This window comes from Oenanthe melanoleuca, chromosome 5 (assembly GCF_029582105.1).
Source record: "Oenanthe melanoleuca isolate GR-GAL-2019-014 chromosome 5, OMel1.0, whole genome shotgun sequence".
NCBI lineage: Eukaryota > Metazoa > Chordata > Aves > Passeriformes > Muscicapidae > Oenanthe > Oenanthe melanoleuca.
The window spans coordinates 5,699,952-5,719,839 of record NC_079339.1 but is presented as its reverse complement, the minus strand read 5'-3'; the positions used below and the strand labels follow the sequence as shown (position 1 = coordinate 5,719,839).

Here is a 19,888-nt window from a genome sequence, read left to right as displayed (position 1 = left end):
CCTTTTTCTCATATGGGAATGAGCAGTCTCATTTGTTTTGTCCTGTTAAAATGCTGCATGTACAGCCAGCCATTTTCTTTAGGAAAAAGGCCTTAGTATTCAGATGCGTATAATTTAATTAAAATTTAGACTTTTCTTTGCATTTCAGCTATAGGCTCTGGGAGAGTGTAAATAATGTATACTAATACTCATTTATTGTATGTTAAAGCTTTTTCTGGTTTTATTATATTTGGTACATGTTACATGATTAAATGGGGAGGAAAATAGTCTTGAAATTATTTAGCAAGGAGGCAAGAAAAACAGTTTGAAGACAAGTGAATCTTACTGGGAGGACCTACTTAGTTTACAGGCTTTTCATTTGCTTGCATGGACACCTTAGAAACCCTCAGTAATGGATTAAAACTTTAAGCTACATGAACTTTTCATCAAAATGTGAAGTTGACAAAACTGGGTAGGAGTTTGTGGCTGCCATTTTAATTTCAGGAATATTTTATTCTTAGTTGAGGGAACTCTTTGTTGACCTTTGTAGGACATTGCTCTGCAGTCTCAGTAATGTATTATCTATTAATGTATATCTAATCTTAATGTTTCCTTCATTCCTTATTTGGCCCCCTTAGTTCCCTTTGTTTTGGGGTTGGAGTTTTAATTCTCATAGCTTGACTTTTCTCCTGGCACGTTATTTGAGAAGATAAAGAATAATATTTGGTAATGTTTCCTAAAATTTACTGTTCTTTGAGGCTCGAGCATGTGTCAGGCTGGAGTTGTAGTTATTTATTACCAGCATAGAAGTCATTATTTTTGTTTTCCTCTTTCATGGTATTCAGGAGACTGGCACTTGAAAGATTTTTCCAGAGAAGATTTAAATTCTTACTGATTAGTTGTAGGTGAAGTTGTAAATAAGCTGTCAAAGGTGTAGCAAAAGGATGAGAGAAATTGCAGTTGAAGAAATAACAGCTATGATTATGCTTAAAAAAATTTAAGAAAAGAAGAAAAAGAATCCAAGGCAGTAATTGTAAAGCATAATTTAGAATGTATGGGGAAATTATTTGCTTGCTCCTTTTCTTTAGTGTGACTTCTTCTAAAAAAGATGTCACCTTTAATGAAATTCTGGCCAGCCCTATATTTCATTTTAATATGCATGTGTTTGTGATTGCTTCTATTCTGCTGCTTGTGATATTTTTTATCTTATATTTTGCTGCATGTAATAAATTACACAACAAGAGTGGAGGACCATATCTTCCTTCAAGTTGTAGACCTTGGAAATCACTTTCTTTGTAGTATTGCATATTTGATAGATGCTTGTGATAATTATAGCTACTCCAATTTGGGATAGTGTTCAAAAGTGAAATGAAGGGAAAATATTTTGAACTTCACTTTTACAGAAGTGTTTCTCTGAAAAGCACTTAAGCATAAAAGATGCATAATAGTGCATTTCAGCATAAAGCCAACAAGTTACAAAAAGAAAGAAGGGAAGGTGTTAGCTCCTTAAAAGAAGAAAGTAAACAAGCCCACAATATTATAGCTATTTTTTTTTTTTTTACCAAGTATTTCAACTTCTAAGTCCAGCACTAAACATATCCCCTGGTGCCACATTCACATGACTTAAACCAATCCAGGAATGGTGACTCCCCCTGGACAGTCTGTTCCAATACCTGACAGCCCTTTCAGTGAAGAAATTTTTCCTATTATCCAATCTAAATTCCCTTGGTGCCACTTGAGGCCAATTTCTCAAGACCTCTTTTCAGGGAGGTTTAAAGAGTGAGAGTGCTTCCTCTGAGCCTCCTTTTTTTCCAGACTAAACACCCCCAAGCCCTTCAGCTCCTCCTCATCAGATTTGGGCTCTAGACTCTGTCTCAGCTCCATTCCTTTCTGTGAAGCCTCTCCAGTATCCCAAAGTCTTTCTTGTGTTGTTTTACAGAATCACCTGGCAGGATTTAGGAAGGCTGGGTGTGCTCTTTGTAAGGAGTCTGTAGGTGTCAGTGTAGCTGGCTTGAGATCTCTTTGGGCAGACAAAATCTGACAAAACAGCTCAAAAGCAGAAAGATGTCAGAACACTGGCAGTATAATTAAAACAGCTGGTGAATTTAATACCTCCTACAGGGTGTCAGAAATAAAACTGAACTTATTCATGAAAATAATGTCTAATTTGGATAAATTGAGTGCCTTTCAAAGTGTTGTTACTGGCAGGGCAACACATGAATCTATCACACAAAATCTTCCGTGTGAAATCAGGGAGAGGAAAAGAACGGAGTTATTGTAGGCTGGAGTTACTGGGAAGCTTTGGCATAGGGTTGAGACGGATATTCTTCCCTGGATATATGCATATAAGCGTTTCTGTTGAACAGCAGGTTTAAATGTTTTCAGTTTCTTATTTTAGAAGGGTAAGCCATGTACATCAAAGTAGGGTATATTTATTCAGTACTTTTTTGCTTTTTGTACTTCCTCAGCTGTAATTGGCTTGTAGAATAGCTGTCATAGGGAATATTAGACAAATTTTGCAGGTGGTCAGTAACTACTGGGTTAAGTATTAGACTTCTTATTTTTCCAAAGGTTTAAAATATGAGAGATGGAGATTACACTGTCGGTAAAAACAAATTACATAGTTGTAACCAATTTCAGAGAGAAAATCGTCAAACCAAGTGTGTATGTGGTTGGTTCTTTTAGTTGCCTCAAAAACATTTTGAAAATTATTGATGAAAGATACTCATTAGATTTCTCAACTGCAGTATGAGCTCTTACATAGCTTTCAAAACATCATTCAAACTCTTCCCTCAATGTATTTAACTTGAAAAATATAATTTTTGTTCAGCTGAACAGGGCCTGGGGTTGTCTCTTGACGCAACTCACCGGAGTGTGTGCATGTTTCAGTTTTTGTGGTGCTGCCACTGTCCAGTTTTAACTGGCGGTTTTGGGGAATGCCCAGAGCTGTTCACAGGAGTGTATCTTCAAGAACTTGAGCAATATTTTTCTGGTTTTGGTTTCTTTAGGCTCAATGATTATTTCGGTGCTCAATATTGAAGGACACCTACCCATTTTAGAGCATAACAAGAAGAAATTAATGGATCATGTAGAGCTCTTGTTCTCTGTTATCCCTGGAGCTCTGATTAAGACCATTTTTTTGATGTGATACAATTATTATTACTACTCTGGATTAGCTATTCAAAGTCAGTGTTTCGGGTTGTTTCAGATAGGGAAATCACTGATACTGTAAAGAATAAAATAGTTATTTATGTAGTCATTTACAAAAGATACAAGTCCTGTTGCCCTTAACGCAGGGGAGGCAGCAGGGAACACTTTCATTGCTTGTAACTGAGTTTCTTTTCAACATGAACTTGACCCCAAAAAAATGTTCTCTGGAACCTTTTCTCAGGGTAGCTTGGTAGGGTGTTTCCCTCACCGCTTGTTACCAAGTGTATGGATACTTACATCTGCCTTAGCTGTGGTCTGCCTGGAGCTTTCGGCTTTTTGATCCAGTTTGTACCTTGATTGTCTCATTTTCTCTGGAAGCTGGACTTTTTTTTTCTCCTTGATGTATTTTTGTTTTCACAACCTTGTTTTCCTGCAGTAATCATGTTCTAGGTCTTATTTTTAAGTATGCCAGCAGTATTGAGCTGATGGTTGAAAAATATTTTATATTACTTGGTAGATCTCTGACTAATGTCCAGAAAAGATTGTGCATCAATAAAAGTAGTCTGATGGGTCAATAGAACTTTGTCAAAACCTTCTCAGTCTTTACTCAAAAGGCATATTAGAGACAAGGATTCAATTCAATTGAGAATGAGGTTCTCAGATTGAGCACTGTCAGCTGCTCATTTTTCATGAAGGGCTCTCAGTGTCTCCATAGTTTGTTTTGTATTTTAACTCTTTAGCCACATTGGAATTTGCCAGGCTTATCTGGAGTCTTCGTTGAAAATCGGGTGCTTTAGCATAGCTTACTGTTTTAATGCATTGTATTCTTCATTGTGTTGGCAACATCTGTTTTGGATTTAGACTAGAGAGGAAAAATATGAGAATTACTTATTCATGTTATATATTTCATAATGATAAAACCCTATAACCTAATTCTATAAGCATATTTTACTTTTTTCCGTGACTATTTTGTGTGAATCTGTGTGAAGGGTGTGCTATAGAAATTGTCATTTTCAGCTTTTCAGAACAACCAGTTTCCTGGTTCTGGACTAGGAGAAGAACCCTAGAGAGAGGTTACAATAGGTTGTTTGCAGTAGGCTTTCATGGAACAGGCTTGTTGTCATTGCGTTGGCTCATACTTTGTTTGAATGCAGCTGATGTGGGGAGAGTCCCTTCCTTCCATGGCAGGGATGAGGAGGGAGTCCCCAGCTGAGTAACTTCAGCTTGCTGTGGTTACTCAAAAGCTCTACTTGGGTCATTTCTTCAGGCTGATGTGATAGAAAAGCACAACTGCCTTGGCACCAGGGTCTGTGTGCTTTAGCCTTTTCACAGAACAGCAGAAAGCAAATAAAGGTGAGCATGGACAGGATTTCACAGGTGAAACTGAAGTGGATGTTGTATTAGCATCTTCCAATTATTTATTTGGGTTTCTGGGGCTCTCACAAGTAATTTTTTGTCAAAAAATCAGTACAGCAATAAATTAGTGAATGATTAATAGTGTCACTGTGCTGTTTTGTGTGTGAACATTTTATATCTGTTAGTATTAGGAAGAAATTATTCCCTGTGAGGGTGGTGTGGAACTGGCACAGGTTGCCTAGAAAAGTTGTGACTACCCCAGCCCTGGAAGTGTTCAAGGTGAGGTTGGATGGGGTTGCAGCAACCTGGCTTCCTGGAAGGTGTCCCTGCCCACAGCATGTGGGTTGGAACAAGATGATCTTTTAGGGCCCTTCCAACCCAAACTAGTCTATTATTTCTTTTCCTATTCAAACTGGAAGAAAAGTCCAACTAATGAATTAGGCACTGAAGAGAGAGGCTCTTGAGGTTAGGAGTGGGGTGGCAGGAGGGACAGAGAAAGAATCATATGGAGAGTTACAATTAGAAACTATTTGCTGTTGGAATGGCAAGCAGGAACCATTTGTGAATGTTTTTCCGTATCTGTGTGTATAGTAGAGGAAGAAAATTATTCCCCGCCTTGTTGTGCTCTGTCTCTATTCACAGGGAGCTTCTGTGGACATTTCTGTTTAGCCACACAGTGAGTGAACAAATAATGCAGAATCTCTTGTACTTGGTACATGTTTACTGCAAGTCATGGACAAGACAAGGACTGAGTTTTGTGCTTGTGGGTTTGCACGTCTGAAAGACTGTTTTCTTATATATGGTTCTGGTTGCAGTTAAGGCGTGTGGGTTGTTTTGGAAACTCATACTGATGTGTAATAAAATGCAGTTACAGTGGGCTGAATATTCTCAGAGAAAAGCTGTAATGGCAGCTTTTTTTTTTTTTCTTTTCCCTAGGATTTCTAGCATACTTGAAAGCATAAATATAATCTTGTTCTTCTTGGTAAACACTTGAAAAGGAGTAGAAATTCCAATAAATGCGTATATGAATTACAGGATTTTTCTTGAGTGTCACTATTACTCTGTTATGGTATTTACATTTTCGCCTCATTTTTTATAGGCAATTGCTGGTTACTTTGATGTATTTTTTGAGAAGAACTGCGACTACAAGGTGAGTATTTGGGGTTATGCATTTTAAAAATATCTTTGAGAGATGCTGATTTTATTTTGCCTCAGGGTGTTTGGCAGTGAGTCTATTTTGCTGTAGCAAAGACTTCATATGAATTTGTGTTTCATAATTGATTGATGTGGTGTGATATGAAAAAGGTTGTTTTTAATCAAACTCTTGAACTTTCCTGTTGCAGGTCTTGTTTTCAACTGGTCCCCAGTGTACCAAAACACACTGGAAACAGACAGTTTTTCTCCTGGAGAAGCCAATTCCTGTAGAAGCAGGTATATTTAAATTCAGCTGGGGTACAAAAATGGTTGTGTTATGGTGCTGTAACCATTAAATCCAGATATAAAATACTTCAAAAGTGATGTATCAAAAGAACTAGTAAATAAATCTTTCAGCTGCTGTTGAAGGAAGTTTTTTGTTTCATCAAAGCTGAGAAGTATCTGTATTCAAAATTCTTGTTTAAAATTACACATAAATGTATGCATAAGTATTTTTTAAGGGGGCATATATCTTATACTTGTATAGCTCCATACTGGAATTTTGGTGAGAAAAGTTCTGTATCAAAGCATTTCTGATAGAGAAAACTGTAAGACCAGAACACTGCTATTGACATCCTCTTAATTTTGACATTACTAGTATTCTGAAGTATCAGATTTGTCAAGTGATTGCACAGGATTCCTGGTAGCCCTCCTAAACTGACCTGTATTTAAAGGGATCGCGAATATATGCATGGGTTGTATCTGCCATGGTGGGGTTACTCTGAAAATGAAAAATAATCTTAAAGAACTCACAGCCATGAACGTGAGCCATTGAAGAATTTCATAGGTTCGTTTGATACACTACCTTTTTATAAAATGGTTAAGTACTGTACTAAGTTTTGCCTTGAATTTGATGCAAGTAAAAAGGTTTTTGTTGTCATCAGGGATAAGCAAAATTCAAATGATAAACTGTTGAGGTGAGGTTTTGAAGACTCTAAAGTGATGCTTGTTAGTGGTTTTATTCTATTTGTGAAGTCTAGAAAGTACATTTTATACAAGTAGTCAAATATTCCTTTCTTCATAGACACAGGTATATCCATGACCCTCATAGAATGGTCATACAAAAGGATAGACATGCAACAGCTCAATAATTATAAGTCTGAAAGAAAGTTCTACAGGAGTAAGAGGTTAAGACTCTCATAGTCTTTTTATAATCCAAGGAAATGAAATAGTTACATTTTTATGCTGTTATTTTATTTGTGTCCATTTGGCCACTAGATATTTACTCACCACTGCTGAACTCTTACCCAGTGATGAGCAAGTTGTCTTTGAGGGCTCCTTTTCTTTACGGACTAGCAAGATCAAAAGAGGAGCCTCAGAATGGGGCTCATTTCTGCTGATCTGTTAAACTCATGGTAACACATGGCCCTGACCTGAGCAGTTTGTAAATAGATCAGACGTATTGGGGTGAAAAGCATTGAAAAAGTTGTGTGGGTGCTTCTGCACTCAGTTGAATTGCTTTTGTAGTTGCCTCTTACAGCTACAAGACATAACAACATCTTACCTGGAGCTTCTTTCTTGGAGGCACTGAGGTTTGTGATATCTGACAAATAATTTATGTCTTTCATGCTTTGACTTTGTATTCTTAAACAATTTTTATTTGCACTTTCTTAGGTCCTGTCACTTCTGGGGGTACATCTGTGGTTTGGTGCATTCATACTTGGCTTGTGTTCTCTTCAGATTTTCTTTCTAGACAAGAAAGATCTCCTTGCTGCTACTCATTAAATCTCAAAGTCATAGAGTGAATTTTTTTTTAAGTGCAATGACATTTGTTAAAATATGCACATTATTTCATATTGCAGAGAACATTTGACATTTTTCAACTGTGTGAAATTACTGGGAGGTGTCCCCCAGCTTAGAGTTCTGGTTGAGATGTGGTGACTTTCTGAAGGCCAAAAAAATATGCAGGAAAAATACTCTCTGAGTCATTGAAGACAACCAACCTGACCTTCAAGATCATTCGTGCTATAACTCCTTCCTTCCTTTTTATTAGCTCGTATTTCTTAACATTATTCCCATAACATTCCCATAACAAATCTTGTTACAGCTGTGTTTCTCTTTCTTTCTGCCTGTCTCCTTCTCTTTGTAATTGAGTTCCCCTTTCCATCCTTTTGCCTATTCTGTCTGCTTTTATATCTTACATGAAATTACCACTTAAATCTAGGATTGCCTTTTGCTTCTAATGCTAGAGAAGATTCTGAGAGAAACTCCTGATGTAATTTCCTTTTCTTTTGTAATCTCAGTCTTAATTTCTGTGGGACATTTGTTGCTTATTGACATAAACCCATCAAGCAGAAGGTGCGTCCTGATATGTATATGGGAATGTAGGTTAATTTATGTGATTTTTCTGAAAAACCATTCTGTTTGACTTTGATCCTTCTCCTTCTTTGTTCCAAAAACCTTTTTTCTCAAGACATGTTGTTATAAGTACAGTTTTCCCTATCTTCCTCTTGATATTCTTTTCTTTGTCTAAATAGTGACTTGAATATTCATCTTGATAATTTGTGGTTAGCCAAATATTTTTGTTTCTTCAAGTCCTCCCATTTTCTCAACTAAACAAACAGTTCAAACTCATTTTGCAGTCTATTTCAACTTCCATTTCCAGCTATTTCTCTTGTCCCACTTGTTAATGAATTAGCTTGTTACCATTTGTCATTCAGCCTGACATGTTCAACTGAGCTCCGCTCTGAGTGCACTGAGCTTTTAGGGAAACTGTCTTCAGAAGGGCTTTCTTCAATGCAAGTTAAGTGGAAGTAAAAGTAACTGTATTAGATTAAACACATTTGCATCATTTGAAGCCTTTACATCCATCCCCATGTTTACTGGTATTCATCTGTATAAATTCTTAGATTCAGAAATACAATATGGCAATGGGGGAAACTGCAAAGAATATGCACTTTTGACTAAATATATTCATATAATCATTACAGTCATATCATTAGGTTGGAAAAGACCTTTAGCACCATTGAGTCAAGCCAGTAACCCAGCACTTCCAAGTATACCACTAAACCATGTTACTGGGTCACACATCTACAGTTCCATGGGCAGCCTGTTCCAGTACTTTACAACCCTTTCCATTAAGAAATTTTTCCCAATGTCCAATCTAAACTTCCCTTATCTGATGCCACTTGAAGCCACTTCCTCTTGTCCTGTTGATAGTTACCTGGGAGAAAACCACCTTCCACCTGGCTACAAGCTCCTTCCAGGGAGTTGTAGAGAGACAGAAGTCTGTAGAGAGCCCTGAGCCTTCTTCAGGCTGAGCCGTCCGAGCTCCTTCAGCCACTCCTCATCAGACTTGTGCTCCAGAGCCTGCCCCAGCTCAGTTCCCTTCTCTGGACACACTCCAGCACCTCAAAGTCTTTCTTGTAGTGCAGGGCCCAAAATTGACCCCAGGATTCAAGGTGGGGCCTCATCGGTGCCCAGAATAGGGGGATGGTCACTGCCCTGCTCATGCTGGCCACACTACTGCTGGCACAGGCCAGGATGCTATTGGTAAAGATAAACAATTCTTTTTTTTTTTTTTCTAGTAAATATTGGGAAATAAACAGAAATAATGGAATTTGAGTCTTAAAGTAATCTGACCAGTGTTACCATGGTGGCATTTGCTTGTAGCTTTTTAATAGGTTGTGAAAGAAGAATTTGCTAGTGGAAAACACATTTAAATGTTTTCTTGTTTTGAAAGAATCTTTCAGACAGGGCAGTGGTTGTTTTTCCCCAGTGAAGAAAAATGGTTCCTTCACATTTTTAGTTCCAAATAAAATAGTAAGGCTGACTAAAAGTCCCTTATCAGATGCTTTATAGCTTTTGAGGCCATGCCTGGAGTGGCTATAAAGTACTGATTGTATTTGGTTTTTCTCTGTAAAAGAAGTTGAGCTTACAGATATCCAAACCTGCTGGGTATTTAACTGGAAAATGCTCCTTTATGCCATAGCAAAATTATTTTGTTCTGCAGTGTGAACTAGCTGTTTCATGCCAGCATATTTGCTGTAAAAATAGATCTATTTTCTCAGTCATAAAAAGGACTGAATGTTTTGATCTATTCCAATGATAGCAGAATCAAGCAGTTGCAAGCCAAAGGATGGGTCTCGGAGCTCATCCTGTCTCCTCTGCTGGTCCAGCTGCAGCCTGAACTCCATGTACGATGTTCGTACATCTCTGGGATGAAGTGGGAGAGGTTAATTCTGGGTCCAAAGGTCTGGACAGGGAGGCAAGAAAATCTACACCTAATTAATACTGATTATTTGCCACTGAGTTTCAGCTTGATACCTGTGGTAGGTAGATTTGTATATAATGCATATATGCAAATGGATATATTTAATGGCTAATTTCTGCTCATTTCATTTAGATTTAATGTGTGAGTGGGGGATAGCCTCACTATTTGTGTTCTGAAAAATCAGATTTCTTCCTCCTGGACTGTGACAAGAGACTTGAAACTGATTTTCAGTCAAGTAAAACAGAGTAGCATCAGCATGTTGGATATGCTTTAACTGTTTAGCAAGCAATTAAAATTAAAGAAAGAAGCAATATATCCTGGGTTGTCTCAGACAAAACGGTGATGTATTGTAGACTCCCTACTATGAGCCTTCTCATAGAGCCCTTTTAATAGCTTGAACATTTCTTTGTTTTGAAGACTGAAATTGAGATGCCAAAGCAGTATCTTTTTCTCCTTAATGGTCCGAAAATGAGTCTCTTCCTTTTGTTGTTTGTTGAAATATTTCTGCTAAGCAAACAAAAAAATGTTATTCTCATTTGGTTATCTCAAGGATTTACTGAATTCAATCTCACTGAATTTCAATGAATCAAATGCTTAGAAAAATTATTTTAAAAGAACCCTTTAAATGCATTAAGTTAAAACCCAGCCCAGTATGCAGGCAAATTCTACTGGCAATGAAAGAGCCTATTTTCAGTATTGTGTGTTCTTGATGCTGCCTTCCAGTGAAAATAAAACCTTGATTTGTTTTTCTGTGGTATTACAGGGGCTAGCACAGCAAAGCTGTAGCAGAACTCACATGACTAAGCTCCTGTAAAATCCTTGATTATCTTTAGCTCCCCAATCTTTGTAATTAGAAAGCTATTTGTAAATTTACAAACTGAAAGAATGTTGATTTGTCTGTTTAGACACCACTATTAAAAGTAGGAAAACAACACTGGCATGATTAATCTGTCTGAATGTTTTGATCCTATACTGAAATACTTCAATATTGTGCATCCCAGTTGGATAATTTGGCTCCTAATTGAGATTTTAGTGTCTGTTTTGCCTGTCTACAGCTCCAACATGGTGTCTATAGTAATCTATCTCTTGCTTTTTTACAAGTGGCACCTCCAAAAATTATGCTGGCTTTTAAAATCTAGTGAATATTAAAACCTGAATTTTGAGGTCACACTAAGTCTGGCAAGCCTTACATTGTATTTATCAAAACCTCCATTTTAAAATTATCTGCTGACTTTTCAGAAACATTTCTAGGTAAGTGTTTCAGGGCACTAGATTGAGAGAATCTCTTCTCCTGGCTGTTCTGTGTCATTGAAAGATCATAGAAATCCCATATTTAGACAGGAAAACTTGGATGGACTGATGACACAGATGTACCATTCTGGGAATATGGGTCTGTCACAGTTTTAGTTCAGCCGGGTCGAAACATCAATTTACTTGGGAGAGGAGACTTCTCTCTTCAGTCTATGGAGATTTCTCCACAAGAAACAATTTTCTTGTGGCCTCGATGTCACAGTGATCAGCTGTCCGGGAGAATGGAAATCTGATCACTATGTAAAAAATCTCTTGACTAACGGTCTTCCCACAACCATTACTGAGGACCATATCAACTTATGGGGTACACTTTAAGGATTATAACAGTTGCAACAAAAGGTCTCTTCATCTTTGAAAGCGGAGGTCTGTCGTCTTCTTCCCTGGGGGGAAGCAGGGGTCTTCATCTCCTCTCTGTTCAGACTTATGGGATCACAGCCGTTTCAACATCTGCTTGCTCTAGCACAAATGCCTCTGCTCAGATCTAGAGTTAGAACACTCATCCACCCCATAATACATCTTTAAGTGTTATAGGGAAACAAGAGTCTCTTCTCCATAGTTTAAAAAAAAGAAATTTCAGTCAGCAACTCTCCTTCCATCATCTGGGACCTGACTTTTCCCTTTGTCTCACCTCGGTGTTTTCATGCTGTTTCTGTGCTATCTTCATCTTGGTCCTTTTCACTCGAGAGGGAGAACAATGTGTCCGCAAGTCTCATTCTGGGCAGTGAAAGAGTTAATTGCCCGGGCAGCGGCTGGAGCAGTTGGGGTGGAGTGTTTTGGGTCGCACTGGGGGCTGTGCCAGGATAGCAGGGGCCCAGCGAGGAGCAGTGGTGGCTGCTCTGGCTGCATGACTGCCCTCGCTGGAATGGGGCCCAGCCAGCCCAGAGCCGCTCCAGGCCGGTGGCAGGACAAGAGCTGCGGGCAGTGCCAGGGTAGGAGGGAAAGTGGGACTAGGATCTCAGCAGCTGCTGGGCCTCCCCTCCCCTCCCCTGTCTGTCGGGGGCCCCGGCTGAACACAGAGCCCGGCATCAGAGCCCGGCCAGGCCCACCGGCCACACAAAGGGGCCCAGGCCGGTGTTACCTGTACTGAGGCCGGAAGGGAAAGAGAACTTTCCCGAGGCTTCTGTGTTTTAAAATATGAGTCACACAGAGCTGATTGTGTTCATCTCTCACAATGGTTTAACCAGTTGTCAGTTCTCAAAACCAATCGCTGATTGATTTTTGTGAGACATAGAGGAAGACTAGCTGCTCCTCTCAGAAAAAATCACTTTCATAGGTTGTCTTTGGTGCCAAACCAGCACAAGTTCAAACAGCAACAACAATCTTGTTTTCTCAGAATTTTGTCACACTGCTGAGAGAAAGCTTGGGCCAAGGCTATACAGTTTAGAAAATCCACTACAAAAAGTGGTGAATTAAGCCAGTTCTAGGTAAGTGAGTTTGGCCACTCTAGCTCTGCATTGTGGAGAACCTGGCCTTCATCATTCCCAGTGGCAACTCTCTGTGGTGCCTGAGCTATCTAGGGGTCTCAGTCACCTGTAGTGTACACACGTTACATTAGGCAGCCACACAAGCCTATCTTGCCTTGCTCAGCTGGCAGTGCAGACTTCTTTGCAGCAGCCTCATTCCTGGCTTGTCTTGAGCAGTTGAAACATGTCAATTCGGTACAAAAATTCCTCAGAGAATATACTCAGAGCATACATGGAGAAGACAGAACTTTAGGGTAGGTTCAGCAGAGATTAAGCAGTGATGTAACAGAATGGAGTTAGCAAATAGTTGATACAAGTAGCCGACCCAGAAGGTATCATAGATCAGATGGATGATACCAAAAGGCAGTGGCTGCTGCTCAGAACAGAAACTGCTTGTTGGATCACACTGGGTTGGAGATTCAGTAGGAGAAGTGGCCAGAGAGGAAGGTGGCAGTCTGTGCACAGCTGCAAGTGCTTGCACTTTAAGAGGATGAATGGGAAGATTGAGGATAAGTTCCTGTGTTCAAGGGAAATGCTCTTGGTCCCACTGCAGATGGTTTCAGTGTTTTCTTGTTTTTCATTGTTAGAAGATAGGTGCTGTATGGAAACCACTTTCTACCCATAGTAATGCTTTTTGTGACTTACTATTCTTTCTGTTGCATACTAGAACTCAGTGTTGTGTTAGATAGTGGGTCCAGTTAAACTAGATCATGTTTGAATTGTCAGCTTCCAGCAAGGACAACCTTGTTGTGCAGAGTGATATCAAATTGTGCTGGTTTGTGACTGGGATTTGTAAAGGCACTTTTCACCAACAGTTCAGTAGTTTGTGTTTAGCCCAAAGCCCACTGTGGTTTTCTAGCAGGTCTCTGAAACAATTTCAGTGAGCTCTTTTGTATGATTCCTAAATTTTAATGATAAAATAATACTCAGAATAAATAATGGTTTGAGTACTCTGTTCTTACTTGCTAGCTTTATAAAGCTATTATTTATCCGGGGAAGAAAAGGAGGAAACCTGAAAGACCTTGATTGCTGGCTGCCTTTGGTAACTCTGAATCTTTTCTGGGATCAGAGGGAAGAGGCACCAAGTTGTATTGAAAGGCTGGGTAGTTCCTCACATTACAAGCACATTGCCATGGGTCGTTCCAAGCTTTAAGTGGATGTTATGGATATACATGCTAGGGACTGTGTAGAATATTTGGTTTTGATCAAATCCTTTATAGACTGAAAATGACATGATTGTTGGGCCTGAGCACTCTTGTTGATAGAGGATCTCTGTACTGAGAGATTCCTTGGCTCACAGACTGCAGGCTGGCCCAGTGTGATTGTATTGCACAGACATAAGTGATAGATGCAATTGCTTATAGTTTTACTGGTGGTAAAAGTCAGAACCAAAATAAACTGGTTTGAGTGTCCAGAGCACAGGTACTGCAGAGCCTGCAATCAGACATGCTTTATGTGACAGGGAGTCAGTATGGACATAGGGATGTCTTTTTTCCTGTACTAGCCAAGCTTACACAGCATTTCTGAATTCTTCTGCTGTTTCCATTTGGGGGAAAATTTCAAGCCTCCCCTGGCTATAATGAAAATGCAGGGAGGGGATGATAATGGATTCAGTTTTGTCCTAATCAAACTGGAATGGCACTGTGTGGTTTGCTTGCATTCAGCTGAGCGTGATAAGAGCAAGGTGATGCAGCTGAGTCCCAGAGACAGCTTCCTCCAGGCAGCTCCTAGGACAGAGAGTGGGGAAAAACATCCGTCATTTTCTATCTGCATGACATTGATTAATTCTTCAGAACTGCCTTTCGGTTACCGCTGTGGTTTGCTTCAGCCCTCAGAAAAGGCTGCTCAGAAAAGCACATTTATGTGGTTACAGCATAAGGAATAGCTGGGAAAAAATGAATGGAATGCTTTATTTCATTTATTGTCTTTACAAACAAAATCTGAGGGTTCTGTTCTATGAAGTCAGCTATTTATGAAATTATATTTAGGTTTTTCCTTCATTTGTTTTATTGTTTTGAATTAATGTTTTAAATGGGAAAATTGAAGTATGGATTAATTGAAATTATGGCATTTCTCAGAGGCTCTTTAGTCTTACTGAATTGTTATCACAGGATGTTAAATTAAATCAAATAGGTCATTTTGCAGCAGTTTTGAAAATCTATGTGTTCAAAGCAGTTTAAATTCCCTAGCTGGAGTGAGACTATAATGCCCTTTTTTCTTTATCTTGTCCTTTTGTCTGGCAAACCTGTCTCTGTTTAAATAATCTGTGAAACTGTTTTCACAATTCTCTGCAAATTGCATTGTGTTATGTCTTTTGATTCCTAATAATAAAGCTGCACGGGAGTTGTAGTGGAACCTCCAGCTAACGGTTACATCATTAAAAAAAACCCAAAATGATTTTTTTTTTCTTCTGATCCTTGGTACTACAGCCATTCTTGCTGATAAGCCATCTTTGATATTTGTGCTGCAACCTTTAACAAAATGTCCTGCACTTATAATTTATAATTTGGACTTCTTGTCAGTTTACTGTTTGTGGATGCAACTGAGAATTGTGCCAAATGGAAACCTCCAAAATGCTTCCTGAATTTGAAACCAGCTTAGTTTTGAAATTGCTATTGTTCTCATTTTTGCAATAAGAAAGGTTTTTAACAGGATATTAACAATGGATTTCAAAATCACAGTGAGTAATGAACAGCTGGAAAATACTTCGGATCCAGTAAGATTAGTAAAAGTAGCAGCAGTGGATGTGGCTGTTGTGAACAATGAAGATGAATGGGGCAAGGGAGGCCTGATAGAAGAGTAGCAGGGAACTTCCTGCTGTAGATCACAGAATCATGGCTTGCTATAATGTGTTCAGCAGAATCATGTGTGAGGATGTAGCTCTTCGGGGTTTAAAATGGTGGGATGAGATGGCTCAGCAATGGAATTCCTAAATGTACACATTTACAAATGTGTGTGTTTATATTTTGTGGGTCCTATACTCCTAATTTACAAATAATCCTTAAATGAAAGGTCTTAGTAAGGGCTGAAAAGAAATTGAGATGATGTTTTTTCTCTGTGTAAAAGCATTTGTTCTGGGTGTAACTGAAGGACATACCTATCAACTGTTATGATACTGACACTTTGTAAAACAAAACCTGCAATTAATAATGTATATACTTGAAATGCCACAAAGCCTTCTGTGGTGTTTTCCTTCCAGATAAAAAAATACCTGGTCAGAACTTAAATGAAATGCAGTGCAAATACAGAGCACATGACCCATGCAGCCGGAAGGGAATAGGCTTTTTTGGCTACACGGTTTTAGCCCAAGATGGTGAGTGTATACAAGGGATACAGTGGTTTTACCCAGCCACAAGTGAAATATTTGTCATATCAGTAATTTGGGTGAACCTCTGAGAAGTGAAGCATCAGCCTCAACTCAGCACCTCTCCAGGTTTAACTGCAGTTAATTTGACTTAGGTTTGTTGTCAAGAGCTTTTAAAACTTCTGTAGACTTTTAAAATTCTCATTATTTGGGAACAGCTTCTCATGCAGCACGGATGCAATGCATCTTTGTTGTTACTGTGAGTGATTCAATACTGTAACCAGGGCAATTCCCTTCTTGTTTTTTCAGGAGAGGCCTTGAGAGGAAAGATCACAGTCCGCAAAAACAGAAAGGATCCGCGGTCCCTCTTCATCACCCTCTCAGTGAAGGACACACAGCAGACCTACAGCCTTCAGTGAAGCTCTGTCCATGTCTGGGAGCAGTTCAATTCGAATACTGCATTTCACTGCCAATAACTGTTCTGAAATGCCCAAAAATGGTAAACTCTTGAGTTTGTGTGCATGTGCACACACAAGAATATGGAAAAGTTACCTAGAACTGAGATTTACAACAAAATCAGATTCTGCTGCGTCACATGGTGTGAGGAAAGCAAGAAAGATGGGTTTGGGTTACCTGAGACTGCTAGGAAGGAAAATATGAGCCTAAAGTCTTGCTGTAAGGTAAAATAAATATGATCTCTCAACAGTGTTTTATTCTTCCACTGGCAAAATCCTTGTTTATTATTTTTTTGTGAAAGAAGCAGCTAAATCATGTGTCAGTGCACCTCAACAGTAGATGGAAAATCCCAATGGGAATAATTTTGTAATTCCAACTGCAAGATTGCAACAACAAAGATGGTATTTTTACTACACTTCTGCAATTTAAAAGTTGTAGACATTTCAGTTACATTTGTCTAAATAAATAAACCTAGTGTGATACATAATGCAGTAGTGCTTTCCTTGTGTTCTGTGTAATTGGAAATTCTGTCTATCCTGTGATGGCTCATTTATTTGTGCCTACAGTTTTTTCTCTACTAACCTGTTGGGGCATAGGTGGGTAGAATTGTGTATCTTAGCAGCTTTAGGAAAAAAACAACAAACAAAAAGCAGTTGCTGCAAGGGTGAATTTGGTTTGGCTTCTTATAGAAACACTAGTAAGTATTCATTTTAATTCCCTTTAGGCTCCTTAAATGTCCTGATTAACATGTGGATGTTCAGGAGCTCGACTCATGAAACAGGAATGCTCAGGTACTGATTTTAGATCCTTCAGTTTATGCAAGTAAGACAGTTCTTAAATTCTATCCATTTCAGGATAGGCTTTACTATAAAAAACTTCATAAAAAATGAGACAATTGTACACAGAGGAAAAATGAAAGATGCAAGTTTTATTTCCCAGTAGTGTCTGAGAAGTGGGAATGTGCTACAGTTATAAACATGAGTCTCTGTGTGCTGCTAACACTTGTCTAGCTTGGTGACACATATCTATTTTGGTCTTGTTTAGGGCCCTTCCAGTTTGAATTTTTTTATACTACTGCAGATTCTTTGTTTGTGTAAATGTTGCTGTAGAAGGCAAGAAGAAAAGAAAAAGAATGCAAAGGGAAAGCAGTGCAAAGCCTTGCACTAGTAAAGAGTTTATGTTGCCTTGGGTTGCAGGGCTAAAAGTTAAAAGAAACTTGAAAATGTGTAAATGCTATTTTAAAATAAATAAATAAAGCCCCCCAAAAAACCAACTCCACTGAGAACAGAGAATTTGGTATCATCTAGCCAGAAGGAAAATGTTCTGGAAAGACTTTCATTAAAGCAAAGGCTGAGGAGGGTCATTTAATAAAGGCACTGGATTTTCAAAGAACTTCAAATACACAAGTGAACATTGATGTGATGGTGACTGTCACACAGCTTTCTGTGGAAATAACCTGTCAAGTATAGGGGGCTTTTTTCAGTCTAGCAGTTGAATAATGTGGGATTCATCTGACAGCGCAATCAGTTATTTACATTTCCTAATTGTAACTCTAAGAATTAAATATTGTAGGAAACAGGATCAATAAACACTCACTTAAAGGAATTCGATCTGAGGCGGAAAAGTGAAAAGTAACTATTTGGAGTAGAAATACCCTTGAATTTGTCCAGTGACAGATAATAATCCTTCATACAAATCCTTTATTCTACAGTACATGGTCAATGTGGTCAAAGATGCAAATAATCTGTAACTGAATTAAAAATAAATAAAATAGTGCAGAAATGTCTGGTATTCTGCATATTCTGCATGGAAACATTTTCTTCAGGTGATGGGAACAACTTGTTCATCAGTCATTGGTGCATCAAATTTTTAAGTATTTTTTAACAATTGGGGTATAACCACAACTTCAGACCTAAATGTATTACTTTAGTGTGTACTCTTGTATTGAGAACAGAAAGAAAAAAGTAAGTTGTAGAGAGCCTGAATTTCACTTGTCATCTGACAGCATTTGTCTGTTACACCAGCTTGTCTAAATTTACCTCACAGGATTTATTTCTTTAGCAACAACATCTTATGTGACAAATTCTTTGTTTTTTTTCTTTTCCCCAACTAAGCAGTATCAAAATTATATATCCTATGGGTGTAGATCTCTGTAACTTTGAAATTCAAATGAGGAGTTTAGTTACCTGCCTCTGAGAGGTCTGTTTTCTCCTGTTCTTCCGTCTGCTTCCCTGGTGCTGCTGTGGGCAGATGCATTTTTTGATGCAGAAGCAAACCCCACTGGTGGCTGCTGCTCTCCACTGCTCATTCTTCACCTCATGATTTTCATCTGACATGATCCACAGAACTATTACTGCTGGCTCGTTTCCAAAACATCTCTTGTCTCTGGCCTTTAGATATTTCCTGCTCTGATGTTTTTTGTTGGTTTTCATTTTGTTTGAACTTCTAACATGCCCTGACAGCATTCCCTTTCGTCTGATGACCAGATCTGTCCTGTCTTGTGCTGCTCCTCTTCTCCCTGATCCTTTCATTTAAAATGTTGAATGTGCAGCTATTCTTGGGAGATGCAACAACCCTTGTACAAATCTAATCTTTGCCTCAGCAACCAGTGCTGCTCAGAGCATGCTTGATTTGAAGGCACAGCAGAAAGAGGATGCAGATATAATAAGACGGATGCAAAGGGTTGTCACAGGCCTTGAAATGTGAAAGTTGTTGTTGCTAATGGAGAACTACCCAAGCACATTTAAAAAATCTTACTGGATCTATGATGCATATCTAGGAGGATATAAAGAAAAAATAAATACAATTGGAAGTTTCAGGTCATTGTCAGATGCATGAAGAAATACAAGGACACCTTCCTTAATATGTAATTTCATGCATAAACAAAGCCTTTTATCTGACATCAAAAAATTTAGGACCCTTAATTCACTTTATCAATTCATTTTGTGAAACTTGCACTCAGCAAAGGACAAATGAATACATGGGGGTAAAGGCATGTCTGTTTTCCAAGCAGGTAAAATTTGCGTGACCCAAATTGCAGGTGGCAACTACAAATTTAATGGGAAAGTGTCTTCATTTGCAAAACCAGGGAACCTGCGTAGTAGGTACTAGCAGTGTCATGTGAGTTTGTATATGGAAGTGTTTTTTGGGGATCATGGGGTTTTTTTTTTGGAAACTCTGTTTTTGCCATGCTTGATAATGAAGTCCAGCACTTCTGAAGAATATTGCATGGACAGAAGTTTTTAATGTTTAATCCCATAGTTAACCTTTTTCTCAAGGAGTGTTCTTTATCAGCAGTTATCAATCTCTATTTATGCTGAAGCAATTTGCAGTATACTTAGCCCAAAGTCAGAGGAGTTAAGATTGACCAGTGATTCATGGAAGTTATTTTAATATTCAGATAAAACCTGAAGGATGACCTGCCTTCTACTTGCAAATCTGTGCCCAAGGTCTGTGTACTTA

General features: G+C 38.6%; 1 protein-coding gene across 1 annotated transcript in view; it reads left to right on the top strand.

The window, feature by feature from the left end:
* Nucleotides 1–16,913, top strand: part of PRMT3 (protein arginine methyltransferase 3) — a 55,416-nt gene extending 38,503 nt beyond the window's left edge. The window contains exons 13-15 of the mRNA XM_056492390.1: nt 5,585–5,635; nt 5,829–5,916; nt 16,280–16,913. Of these exons, the coding sequence (XP_056348365.1) occupies nt 5,585–5,635; nt 5,829–5,916; nt 16,280–16,389 (249 nt within the window). The 3' untranslated portion in view covers nt 16,390–16,913. The remainder of the gene's footprint in view (nt 1–5,584; nt 5,636–5,828; nt 5,917–16,279) is intronic.
* Nucleotides 16,914–19,888: the final 2,975 nt, after the last annotated feature.